We start from the raw sequence: 13,886 nt of genomic DNA on the forward strand, positions 1-13,886 counted from the left end.
AAACAAGACGACGAGTAGCATCAAAACAGCTGGTGGCTTGCATACTATCTTTATGTTGGGACAAGTAAGATGACAAATCATTCTTCAAATAATATGCTGCTTTTCTCAATTTTCATTTTCTCTTTTTTCTGCCACTTGCCTCACTGACAATGACCTCTGATGATCTTTGTGCAGCGATGCAAGCAAACGACCATCCTTCTGCCAGCTCCTGTCGCCGCTGAAGAAGTTACATCAGTTGCTTGTTACAGAAGGCCTCTGACCGTATACAAGACAAATATCTAGGTAAAATGCAAAAAAGAAGAAAAATACAAGTATTTATGCTTTTAAGTGGACCAAGTTTTTCATGTTGAAGCCCGTGGGAGATGCATTCAAGATCTCTGCAACATGGATGCATATGGATCAAGGTTCTGCGCATCCTTTTCAAGATCTCTGCAACATGAGAAGTAGAATTCACAACAAAGATATGGTACTGTTTTTTGTTGGTTTAAAACAGAAAATGGGGAGGAAAAAAGGGAGCCAATAGTTTTTTTATGTCTGCAGAAAGTTGCAGGCTAGCTAAATATTTACCACATGCAGTCTTGTATATCATGTATACAGATGTTACTTGGCATCTCTATGATAGGCATATTAATACCTGGTTATCTCCTCTTTTATCGATGTTACTGCATTTTATAGCTATTATTAATGGAAATACTGTCATATTACCATGCCTTCTTTTGGTGTATGATGTGTTCATGTGTGAAAAATATTCATAGACTTTTTTTTTTAAATCAGAGGTGACATTCCATATACGGAGAAGTAAGTAACTAGAATTTCCATGTTTCCAAAATATATCTGGACTCTGCATAATGCTGATGCTGCTGTGTGAGAGAGCTGATTACTGATTGCTTAATTGTTTGAGTCACTAGAAGTGGCCTATTCGTTCCCAGCAGTGGCCAGAGCTGTTCTCCTTTGTGCTATGGGATCCTCATTTATCTACAAACATAGTGCTGCAGAGTGCAGATCTCAGATATTTTATTTCTAATTGCCTCTGTCTGAGCAGTGAGCAGGCCTGCTCCCAGTTCAATGATCTCCACCTTGGCTAATTGTGTGCTGATCTTTTTATATGTTAATTCTGTGATAATGACAGAGCAAGATCTCTAGACATATAAACTGAATTTCGTTAACCTGGATACTCTTCTACCTCACACGGCGATCATAAAACCCTCCTTCTTCTAAATGTAAAAGGAAATCTTGCTGTCAAAGGAAGCATCATTTTTTTTACCGGCCACTGCTAATTGACTGGCTGAATACAGTCGAAACAAGGCTTCACCTGCGATTCAGTTAGCAGTTTGCAGATTCCTCCTAATTGTGCCCTGGCATTAATCCAGGACATGCTCTTTTGGATAATGTTTCAAACTCTTAAGCAAGCAATCGATAATCTTTTTGATTGAGTTAACAGGACACGAGTGACCACATCATCAAAGGATTACTTTAAAAATGTTGGATTGTTCAAAAAAAAATGTTGGAAATTGTCGTAAGATGAGCTGAACTTAGCTTTCCATAGAGCTCTCTTTCTGAATTGTCAAAGATCATTTGGGTTAAAACATAAGTCTCTTTCTGAATTCCCAGCCTCATGTAAAACCTATACGGAATTCTCTGTACATAATTTATTTGTCGAATATCATCCATTTCCTGGATTCCATTGACTGAATTTAGTTTGCAGAAGATGTACAGATCATATTGCCAAAAAGAGAAAGTCAAAAATGTTGTTTGTAGTCTGTCAGACAACCTCTGGGCCACATGATCCTGTTCAAGTAAGGTCGTGCTTCCTTCAGCTGTGCCACGCCTTATAAACCACTCCGTCGTCGTCTAAACTAGCGAGGTGGGACTAATTGAGTAGAGCAGGCACATGCAGCAGCGCTTCTCAGGTTTAGCGAGGTGGGACTAATTGGAAGAAGGTTTAGTGGTCCATGTAGCTGAGCACGAGAATGAGCAAGGCCCAGCCCCATCAGAAAAACGTTAAGCTGCGCAGATTTTGATCCCTTAAAAAAAAGCTGTGCAGATTTTGAACTAGTTTAAATATCTGTCAAATGCTCCATAGCCTGTACTTTTAATACTCCCTCCAATCCGAATTAATTGACGGAACCTTTATACAAAGTACAATGCACATTGTATCGAGATTGCGTCAGTTTAATTGGATCGGAGGGACTACATATAATTTTGAACAATGCTTATTCTAACTTTCTTTTTCATGACACCTAGTTTTTTTTTGTTTTAGTTAGCTTTTATGCCAAATGAAAGTACAGTCGGCCATTACCAAAGTAGCAGACACAGTGCTAGGTTAGAAAGAAGAGAGAGAAAAAATGCGACAGACAATAACAAATCCGGAGAAAATGAGTGTGGTGTAACTCCGGAGCATCCGAGACAGAACATAAACGTGTCGTTAAAGTACTTCTGTTGCATTTACAATATCTATTTGTTTTAGTCGACTCACCCGTTCAAAAGTACTCCAGTTGACTGGCTAGCACAAGATTTAGTTTCTTTAATCAGCATCCTTCTTGTTGCCCGAACTGTTCCGCGTTCGTGTTGGATCATCATTGATCTACAATGGTGTTCCAATTGCGGATCACAGAGCAAGAAGATCTCTGTACATATCATACTAATGGTGAATTCACCTGGATACTCCGCCTAGCTGCCTTGTCAAATCCTGTCTGAGAATCATGTAAGTAGACCCTCCTGAATTTAAATGGGACAGGAATCATGTAGCGCTACCCTCCTGAATTAACACATATAATTGGATCAGACAACGATTCCACATTTCAATCAGTTAGCAAGAGGATTGACAACATGACCAAGGAACAATGTTGTGCTCGTCCTCTCCTCGACCACGGCAAATAAGAACGGCCGATCTGCCACAAAATCGACCAGGCGCGGTGGTTTGCTTGAACGTGCACTACCATACATGACTATGGCCGTGGCAGCAGCGGCCACAGTGCCTAGCTCGTCCACCTCGATGGTGGCCTTATGGAGCACCCCGCTGATGGAGAGCCGCCCATCCCCATCGCTCACCATGCCTGAGAAGTCACCGCCTGCGAAAGCCCTGGTGACACCAAGCTTCTGCATGTCCAAGGACACATCAAATTCAGACGTGAACTTGAACTTGGGCACCATGAACTGCCCCACTGGAACTTCCTCTTCCGGCGTGTGCTTCCTTATGAACTCTGGCATCGACACCGCCATGTCATAGAGATCCGTGAGGCTGAGAGTGGCGCTGTCCGGGAGAAGGATAAGCATGTAGAATGCAGCAGCTTGCCGATCGCCGTCGGTCCTGTAGGGCAGCTTGAGGGCCCTGAAGCCCGGGTAGAGAGCGATGTACTGTGACCGGCCTGTCGTCATGGATGGCACGCGCACGGTGGTGCCGCCCGGGACGTGGAACGGCGCGGTGAAGACGTCGAACGGGTGAGACCACGCTCCTTTGAAGTAGAGAGCATTGGCGAGCACGACCGCCGTGGACGAGTCGACGGAGCCGGGAGGGAGGATGTCATGGATGCGCTGGTTCGTCGCGTCCGCCACAAAGGCGTTCACGCGCCGCCTCGCCAGCTCGGCTCCCGACACAAAGTCCACAGATTCTGCCGTGGCGGCGTACCGCGACGCGCCGGTGGCCGTGAACTCTGGCCTGAGCGCCCGCCTCTGGTCGACCCACACGCCGCAGGCGAAGGACGTCTGCGTCAGGCCGTTGAGCCTGCCCACAAGCTTGATCGCCGGCGAGCGGTGCAGCTCGTCGAGCGACGCTGACCCGAGGAAACCCAGGAGCTCCCTGCGAGTGTCGCCTCGCGCGCCGGCGGTCACCATCGCGAGCGCCGCGTGGATGGACAGCGGCGAGATGACGAAGTTGCGCCCCGCTCCGGCCGCCTCCCGGACGCCGGCCTCCCTGGCGAGAGGCAGGCCGGACGCTTTCCCGGCCGCGTCGCTCGCTACCGGCGCCTCCTCCTCAGGGTCGCTACCAGGAGCAGGAGGCGCGTCGGCGAACAGGGTCGAGCAGAGGTGCCATGCGGTGAACAGGGCCAAGCAGAGGAGGACGGCCTTCCCGAAGCGCGACATCATCGGAATCGCCGTGGGTTCGTGGTAAGATTCGGTTAGGATCGCAGTGGTTGAGCGCCGGAGATGGTGCCGGCGGCGGAGCTGAGCCCCTACCCTAGAACTGGAAGCTCTCGCGTGTGCGTTAGGGTTAGGTGAACAATGTACTGGGCTTCGAGCCCAGCCAGCCTGCAAAGCTGCCTAAACGGACCGGGAGAGCTGGGCTGGCACGGCACGACACGGGCTAAAAGGTTTTGGGAACCTTCTAGAAGGTTCCTGAGCCGGTTTTTATTTTCTTCTTGCTACCTTTCTTTTTTCTTTTTTCCTGATTATATTATCTACTCTTTCCTTTTTTCTGTTTATTTTTCTTTCCGTTTTTCCTTTTTTTATTTCGTATTCATTTTCTTTTTCCAAGTTTTATTTTGGTTTTCTTTCTTTCCTTTTTTCCTGTTTATTTTGTTCAAAAATTTCAAATATTGTTTAAAATTATCAAAAAATGTTCTTGTTTTTGAAATTTGTTCATAGTTTTAAAAAAATGTTCAAGTTTTAAAAAATTTCTCATTTTCAAAATTTTGTTTGCACTTTTAAAAAATGTTTGTTTTTCAAGAAATTCTGGGATTTCAAAAAACGTTCTCGTTTCCAATATATGTTCCAGCTTTGCAAATTTGTTCACAAATTCAAGAAATGCTCATGTTGTAAAATTTTGTTCTCAAATTCAAAAAATGTTTGGCACATTGGAAAAATGTTCACATTTATTAACTTTTGTTCACCGATTCAAAAAAAGGGGAATTTCCAAAAAAATCCTGCTTTCCAAATTTGTTCACATCATCAAAATGTTCATGTTTTTCAAAATTTGACCCCTAATTCGAAAAATGTTCAGGGAAATTCAAAAAGTGTTCATGTCTTGAAAATTATGTTCATAAATTTTGAAAAATGTTCGCGCTTTCAATTTTTTGTTCCTGCTTTCGGAAAATGTTTTGCACTTTCAAGAAAGTCTTCTTCATTTCAAAAACAAAATCTAATTTTCATGTTGTTCCTTGTTTTTTTGAAAAAAAGTTTGAGATTACCAAAAATGTTTCAAGTTTCAGTTTTTTTGCTATGAAATATGAAAATGTTGTATTTCAAAACATATTATCTTTTTTCTAAAAGAAAATCACGTTCAAAATTTTAAAAATAGTTTTATTTTTTTTGGCTTATATCATATAAGGCGGGCTGCCATTTTTATGTACGAAATCCTAGGAATTATGGTGGCTATTAGCGTCCCTCACCTGCTGTAGGTGATTTGTTCGATACCTGCCGCTGTTGTATGTTTCTCTATGTATGACCCTGTAATATTAACATGAGAAGTTGACTGTTGTGTTGGCTAGCACATCGCGCCAAGGAACATGAAGTCACGGGATTGAATCCTAGCTCAAGTGTGCTCTAATTTTTTGCGTTATTTCATCTCAGGATCGTGCCACCGGAAATGGGCCTTTTTTGCGTTATTTCATCTCGCGATCGTGCCACCGGAAGGAAATGGGACCTTTTGCGTTATTTCATCTCGCGATCGTGCCACCGGAAATGGGCCGGCCCATGTTAGCGGCGCCCTGTGCGAAACGTCGGCACTTTGCCGCAGCGAGCGGCATATAGGAGGTCCCAAACGGCTATGCCAGGCACGCGACATGCCAGGGCCGTACCTGGGCCTGAAGGCTGGGCACGCGGGTCGGCATGACGCGGGCCTCCAGCCCATTTAGTTTTTTGAGAAGTTTTTATTTATATATCTATGGCCTAAAGAATAACCCAATAGGCCAAATATAGCTAAAAACAGCCTAGCGGGCCATTAGCCTAGCAGATATGGCATGCCTGGCATGCTGCCGTGCCGGCCCATATAGCAGCTGGGTTGTGCTTGGACTGGAGGGTGCAGCACGCGAGTCGGGACGGCACGGCCCTTTTAGTAAACATGCCCCCACGAATCATGTCTTTGTGCTCAGTAGTTCATAGATTCTTAAAGAGGTTTAGCCCCTGACCGAATCACAAAACGAGGTCTACTTAATCCCTAATATGGAGGGTTTCCTCATCAATATTTGGCATGCAAGGTAGGCGACTAAGGCTCCAAGTTTTCTTCGGCTTCATCAAAATATTTATCAACCATGCCGGGAGAGCATTCTCCACAAGTCTCAGAGCACTCCCATGTCGGGAGAGCATTCTCCACAAATCTCGGAGTACTCCCATGATACATCTTCAACGTATCTATAATTTTTATTATTCTATGCTATTACTAGATCATTGATGGCGCACGTTGTCGCACCCGTCCATTTTATCAATAGAGTGGTAGGGATTTCAATAATATAAATGTCACAAAAAAACATGATACTCCCTCCAATCCAAATTAATTGACACTGATTTAAACCAGCATTGATAAACACTATCCAAATCATGAACCCCTCAAACTAAAAGAAGGTACCCAACTGATTATTGTACAGGTTCATTCATTATTTATGATATTGAGTAAGCATGATTTTGATCTCCTCACAAGTTAATTAGTGGATACTTCTAAACATAGCTTTACTATGTTAGAAAAGGTAGTATATATTTCATCAAACAATCATTGATAATATAAGAACGCGATTTAATTCATCAAACAATCATTGATAATAATATAAATTGCAATATAAGACAGACATTTAATTAGGAAATGTATACCAAATTCTTTGTCATCTTGTTTTTAAGGTCTTGCAAGGTGAGCACAGGAAATACACAAAATATTTCAATTGAGTGTGGTGTTAGTATTGTTTACTAAATTATAAAGTTGCCCAAATCCATCCATGTATTGAATTACACAACGATGTTTGCTGATCCCAAAAAACGAAAAAAGAAAGGCCTTCCAGTCAAAATGATGCCTGCATTCAGGTTTGTGCACTTTGAATCAAAGTCAAGCTGCATAGGATGTTAAACAACATGTAAAGATGACAAGATCAAAAGCTATAATTTAAATGGAAGATAACACTAAAGCAGGAGCTACGATTTATTTCCAAATTTATAACCTTCTACAAAAATGTGCCAGTGGCTATACATTTCTTCTAGGTCCATCTAATCACTCTAAGCAGAAATTCATACTACAAATTATCATATGGGAGATGCAAGGTATAATTAAGTGCCACTGTATGGTGCAGACTTTTCTATTATGTCAGTAGAATTTTTTCTGTAATCTACTGCCATATTTAAAGGTAAACTATCCATGCAAATACCATGATTCTTTCTGAATGTACAGTCAATTTTGTTGCCAGGAGATGTAAGGGAAATTTCTTCAAATCCAAGAATTCCATTCTGTTTTGTGTAAAGAAGATCAAAGACCAGTAAGAATAGGGAAAATGTTGAGGGAAATGCACTATCGTATTAACAGAGATCATATTGTGTACCAAGTATCAACATCGTTCCCACATCAATGATTCGCCTATGCACATATATTTATATATCTAATAAAAGGATAATACTGGTCTAGGTAATCAGTCCTAGGCTCAGGTGGAGGTTGTATATAAGAGGTAATTGGGTGCCAATGGTTTGGATGTGAGTCGACGTAGGTGGGGGTTAGTTTTTGTGAAGATTGTTTTTCATAAGAAATGGTAGCATGTGGAGTTCTATGACCTTAGTATATATGATCAAGACTTTTAACAAGACAGATAATGTCCCTTCCAGTCCCGGCTATCAAAGCCGGCACGATTCTATGGGCAATTAAATGTCCCAAGAAAGTGGCGGGTCCATTTGCTCAAGTAGATCTGGCTTGTTAAATCATTTGTTTGTTAGCATTACATATTACGATATATGTACGTGTGTGCCCAAAAAGCGTGCATGAGTCTACAATTAGGAAGATGTCTTTGCCATATATTGCTTTTGGTTCCTACAGAATGGTAAACAGTGTGTTTTATATCTCCAGGGTCCCAGTAATATGCCAAAAACAAGAGTGGGAGTGACTCCATAGTAATTACATTAGAATGAAGAAAAGGACATTTTCATTGTACAATACAAACAGAAAATTCCTGTACACACGTGCATTGTGGACTTAATGGATCAGCGAACAAACACTCCGTCTTATTGATCTTGAAAAGCACCAGCTAAAACTCCTGAACCATGCTAATGCACAAGCATGACAACTCAGATTTTTCATCTCTCATCATATACACAAATATGTACCAACAGAACATTATTTTACTTTTAACAAGATGGGTGTTTATCCACTGACCCTGTTAATCAGCATGTCATGTATGACAACACTGTTGATTTCTTGAACACATCGGACAAATCTGGATGGGTTCCCTTGCTTTCATCCAGGCAGCGGTGAATCCAATTGGTGGTCTATGGAGCGGGAACGACGACAGTGGTTCCCTGACGCTAGAGGCTCCACCGCCACTGTCCTGGTTCTCTTGTGCTGACTGCTAGCGGAATTCTGGCCAACCCTCCATCCAACAACTCGTACATATTTGTATTTTTTTATATGTTTCAGCCAAAAATTAATCCCAAACTTCTATATCGTCTTATGGCATCTTGGATTGAAGGATTCACCATAATGCATAGATCAATATGGGGAAAAACTGGAAGAAAAGATGCAGGAATCTAAATAGCTGACTGAGCATTTGACAACTGACAAATGAGATGGCAAGGATGCAAGGCTCCGGGCATGTCTATGATACGTCTCCATCGTATCTATAATTTTTGATTGTTCCATGCCAATATTCTACAACTTTCATATACTTTTGGCAACTTTTTATACTATTTTTGGGACTAACATATTGATCCAGTGCCCAGTGCCAGTTCCTGTTTGTTGCATGTTTTTTGTTTCGCAGAATATCCATATCAAACGGAGTCCAAACGGGATAAAAACTGACGGAGATTTTTTGGAATATCTTTGATTTTTGGGAAGAAAAATCCACGCGAGACGATGCCCGAAGGGGCCACGAGGCAGGGGGCGCGCCCCTGATCCTCGTGGCCACCCCGTAAGGCGGTTGATGCCCTTCTTTCGCCGCAAGAAAGCTAATATCCGGATAGAGATCGTGTTAAAATTTCAGCCCGATCGGAGTTACGGATCTCCGGGAATATAAGAAACGGTGAAAGGGAAGAATCTGAGAACGCAGAAACAGAGAGAGACAAAGAGACAGATCCAATCTCGGATGGGCTCTCGTCCCTCCCACATCATGGAGGCCAAGGACCAGAGGGGAAACCCTTCTCCCATCTAGGGAGGAGGTCAAGGAAGAAGAAGACGAAGGGGCCCCCTCTCCACTTCTCTTCCAGTGGCGCCGGAACGCTGCCGTGGCCATCATCATCACCGCAATCTTCACCAACAACTTCACCGCCATCATCACCAACTCTTCCCCCCTCTATGCAGCGGTGTAACCTCTCTTTTACCCGCTGTAATCTCTACTTAAACATCGTGCTCAACGCTATATATTATTTCCCAATGATGTATGGCTATCGTATGATGTTCGAGTAGATCCGTTTTGTCCTATGGGCTATTTGATGATCAAGATTGGTTTGAGTTGCATGTTTTATTATTGGTGCTGTCCTATGGTGCTCTCCGTGTCGCTCAAGCGTGAGGGATCCCCGCTGTAGGGTGTTGCAATGCGTTCATGATTCGCTTATAGTGGGTTGCGTGAGTGACTGAAACACAAACCCGAGTAAGGGGGTTGTTGCGTATGGGATAAAGAGGACTTGATGCTTTAAAGCTATGGTTGGGTTTTACCTTAATGATCTTTAGTAGTTGCGGATGCTTGCTAGAGTTCCAATCATAAGTGCATATGATCCAAGTAGAGAAAGTATGTTAGCTTATGCCTCTCCCTCAAATAAAATTGCAATAATGATTACCGGTCTAGTTATCAATTGCCTAGGGACAAATAACTTTCTCGTAACAAAAAGCTCTTTACTAAACTAACTTAGTTGTGTCTTTATCTAAACAACCCCTACTTTTTATGTACGCAATCTTTATTATCTTGCAAACCTATCCAAAAACACCTACAAAGTACTTCTAGTTTCATGCTTGTTCTAGGTAAAGCGAACGTCAAGCGTGCGTAGAGTTGTATCGGTGGTCGATAGAACTTGAGGGAATATTTGTTCTGCCTTTAGCTCCTCGTTGGGTTCACACTCTTACTTATCGAAAACTGTTGCGATCCCCTATACTTGTGGGTTATCAAGACCTTTTTCTGGCACCGCTGCCGGGGAGCAATAGCGTGGGGTGAATATTCTCGCATGTGCTTGTTTGCTTTATCACTAAGTAATTTTTATTTGCTGTTCTTAGTTGTTCTTTATCTTTAGTTATGGATATGGAACACGAAATACCAAAAAAATTAGGTGTACTTGCTACTCATGGAGATGGGGAACCTCCTAAAACCCTCGATGCTGGTTATGTGAAAGATATTATGTACTACTTTAATAATCCTAAGAAAACCCCATTCAATTATGTAATGGGAGTAACGTTGGATCAATGTGAATACTTTAGGGATTACCGCTTGACACAAAAAGGGAAACTATTATGGGATCAAATTCATATATTGTATTGGTATGCTAGGCAACTATGCTTGAGATATGATTATACTTGTTGCTCTAGGATGAAGACTCCACACCTTCCCTTTTCATGTGAATTTAATTATAATAAAACTTTAGCTTCTTATGCTAATGGTGTATATGATTACTATGATGTGGAACAAATAGAAGAATTTTTTGCTTTTATGGGTGCTTATGAAATTGAATCTATGTTTAAAGAGTTTGAAGATTTTGATGATTCAGTTTATAGACCTGAAAATTTAGCTATCATTAAATATTGCTATGAGAATTATGAATACAATTCCGATATTAATGCACTTATTGAGAAAGTCTCCGCTGTCCAAGAAGAGACTAATATTTTGCAGGAATCTATGGAAGAAGAAGTTGATGAAACTGTGAGCTCATTGGATGAAAAAGATGAGGAGGAGAGTGATGAACAAAAGGAGGAAGAGTGGATTTATCACCCGTGCCCACCTTCTAATGAGAGTAACTCTTCAAGTCATACATTGTTTAATTTCCCTTCGTGCTTATCGAAGGATGAATGCTATGATAATTGCTATGATCCCGTTGATTCTTTTGAAATATCCCTTTTTGATGATGCTTGCTATGCTTGTGGCCAAGATGCCAATATGAATTATGCTTATGGAGATGAACTTGCTATAGTTCCTTATGTTAAACATGAAATTGTTGCTATTGCACCCATGCATGATAGTCCTATTATCTTTTTGAATTCTCCCAACTACACTATATCGGAGAAGTTTACCCTTATTAAGGATTATATTGATGGGTTGCCTTATACCATTGCACATGATGATTTTGATGAATATAATATGCATGTGCTTGCTGCTCCTACTTGCAATTATTATGACAGAGGAACTATATCTCCACCTCTCTATGTTTCCCACATGATAAAATTGTAAGAAACTGTTTATACTATGCATTGGCCTTTACTATGTGTGCATGAATTGTTCTTTTATGACATGCCGATGCATAGGAAGAGAGTTAGACTTCGTTGTTACATGATACATGTTACTTTGTGATGACTACTAAATTACAAATCATTGCTAATTAAAATTGGATTCACTACTTGAGCACTATATGCCTAGCTTAATGGCTTTAAAGAAAGCGCTGCCAGGGAGACAACCCGGAATTTTTAGAGAGTCATTTATTTCTGTTGAGTGCTTTTATATAGTTTAAAAACAAAATAAAATAAAGAGGGGAACCCAAAACTTTTTCAAAAAGAAAAGTGAAAGTGAGAAAGACAAGCATTGTTGAAGTGGGAGAGCTCCTTGAACTTTGTTCATGCTCACGACAACTTTGTGAATCTTGATTACAGAAAATTTTCAACAAAAATAATTACCCTCTTGTACAATTCCATTGTATTATAAAAATAATGTGCCAAGGTTTGCCTTTAGGATGTTTACTTTGCTTGTTGGTTTGTACGGTGCAGGACAGAAACTTTGGCTGTAGTGCGCGATTTTACATTGTTTGCTGGAACGTCAAATGGTTCTGATTCTTTTTGCACTGTCTTTCTATACAAATTTTTTATTTTTGATAATTTTGGCAGAAATTTTCAAGTATCAGAAGTATGGTGAATGTTCAGATTATTACAGACTGTTCTGTTTTAGACAGATTCTGTTTTTGATGCATAGTTTGCTCGTTTTGATGAAACTATCAATTTATATCAGTGGATTAAGTCATGAAAAAGTTATACTATAGTAGACACAATGCAAAAACAAAGTATGAATTGGTTTGCAACAGTATTTAGAGTAGTGATTTGCTTTATTATACTAACGGATCTTACCGAGTTTTCTGTTGAAGTTTTGTGTGGATGAAGTATTCGATGATCGAGAAGGTTTCGATCTGAGAAGAAGGAAGAGAGGCAAGAGCTCAAGCTTGGGGATGCCCGAGGCACTCCAAGTAAATATTCAAGGAGACTCAAGCGTCTAAGCTTGGGGATGCCCCGGAAGGCATCCCCTCTTTCTTCAACAAGTATCGGTATGTTTTCGGATTCGTTTCGTTCATGCGATATGTGCAATCTTGGAGCATCTTTTGCATTTAGTTTTCATTTTTATTTTATGCACCATGCTGGTATGAGATAGTCCTTGGTTGATTTATATAATCCTCTATGCACTTCACTTATATCTTTTGAGTATGGCTTTATAGAATGCTTCATGTGATTCACTTATATCATTTGAAGTTTGGATTGCCTGTTTCTCTTTATATAGAAAACCGCCATTTGCAGAATGCTCTTTTGCTTCACTTATATTTGTTAGAGCGTGGGCATATCTTTTGTAGAAAGAATTAAACTCTCTTGCTTCACTTATATCTATTTAGAGGGATGACAGGAACTGGTCATTCACATGGTTAGTCATAAAATCCTACATAAAACTTGTAGATCACTAAATATGATATGTTTGATTCCTTGCAATAGTTTTGCGATATAAAGATGGTGATATTGGAGTCATGCTAGTGGGTAGTTGTGGATTATTAGAAATACTTGTGTTGAGGTTTGTGATTCCCGTAGCATGCACATATAGTGAACCGTTATGTAACGAAGTCGGAGCATGATTTATTTATTGATTGTCTTCCTTATGAGTGGTGGTCGGGGACGAGCGATGGTATTTTCCTACCAATCTATCCCCCTAGGAGCATGCGCGTAGTACTTTGTTTTGATAGCTAATAGACTTTTGCAATAAGTATGTGAGTTCTTTATGACTAATGTTGAGTCCATGGATTATACGCACTCTCACCCTTCTACCATTGCTAGCCTCTCTAGTACCACGCAACTTTCGCCGGTACCATAAACCCACCATATACCTTCCTCAAAACAACCACCATACCTACCTATCATGGCATTTCCATAGCCATTCCGAGATATATTGCCATGCAACTTCCATCATCATCATATACATGACTTGAGCATTCATTGTCATATTGCTTTGCATGATCATAAGATAGCTAGCATGATGTTTTCATGGCTTGTCCGTTTTTTGATGTCATTGCTACGCTAGATCATTGCACATCCCGGTACACCGCCGGAGGCATTCATAGAGAGTCATATCTTTGTTCTAGTATCGAGTTGTAAGTAAATAAAAGTGTGATGATCATCATTATTAGAGCATTGTTCCCGTGAGGAAAGGATGATGGAGACTATGATTCCCCCATAAATCGGGATGAGACTCCGGACTTTAAAAATAAATAAAAGAGGCCAAAGAAGCCCAAATAAAAAAAGAGGCCAAAGAAGCCCACCAAAAAAAACAAAAAAAACAAAGAAAATGAGAAAAAAAAAAGAGAAGGGGCAATGTTACTATCCT

At 41.0% G+C, this 13,886-nt stretch overlaps 1 protein-coding gene across 1 annotated transcript; it reads right to left on the reverse strand.

Moving 5' to 3' along the window:
* Positions 1-2,745: 2,745 nt before the first annotated feature.
* LOC125515998 (putative serpin-Z12) lies at positions 2,746-4,250 on the reverse strand. The gene has a single exon (XM_048681480.1). It carries the CDS (start codon positions 4,084-4,086, stop codon positions 2,806-2,808), a length of 1,281 nt encoding a protein of 426 aa, XP_048537437.1. The 5' UTR covers positions 4,087-4,250; the 3' UTR covers positions 2,746-2,805.
* Between the last annotated feature and the right edge of the window lie 9,636 nt (positions 4,251-13,886).

The sequence above is a fragment of the Triticum urartu genome, chromosome 6 (assembly GCF_003073215.2).
Source record: "Triticum urartu cultivar G1812 chromosome 6, Tu2.1, whole genome shotgun sequence".
NCBI classification, from domain to species: Eukaryota; Viridiplantae; Streptophyta; class Magnoliopsida; order Poales; family Poaceae; genus Triticum; species Triticum urartu.

Excerpts from the sequence above, each read along its gene's own strand:
- LOC125515998 (XM_048681480.1), bottom strand. The coding sequence starts at position 4,086 with ATGATGTCGCGCTTCGGGAAGGCCGTCCTCCTCTGCTTGGCCCTGTTC.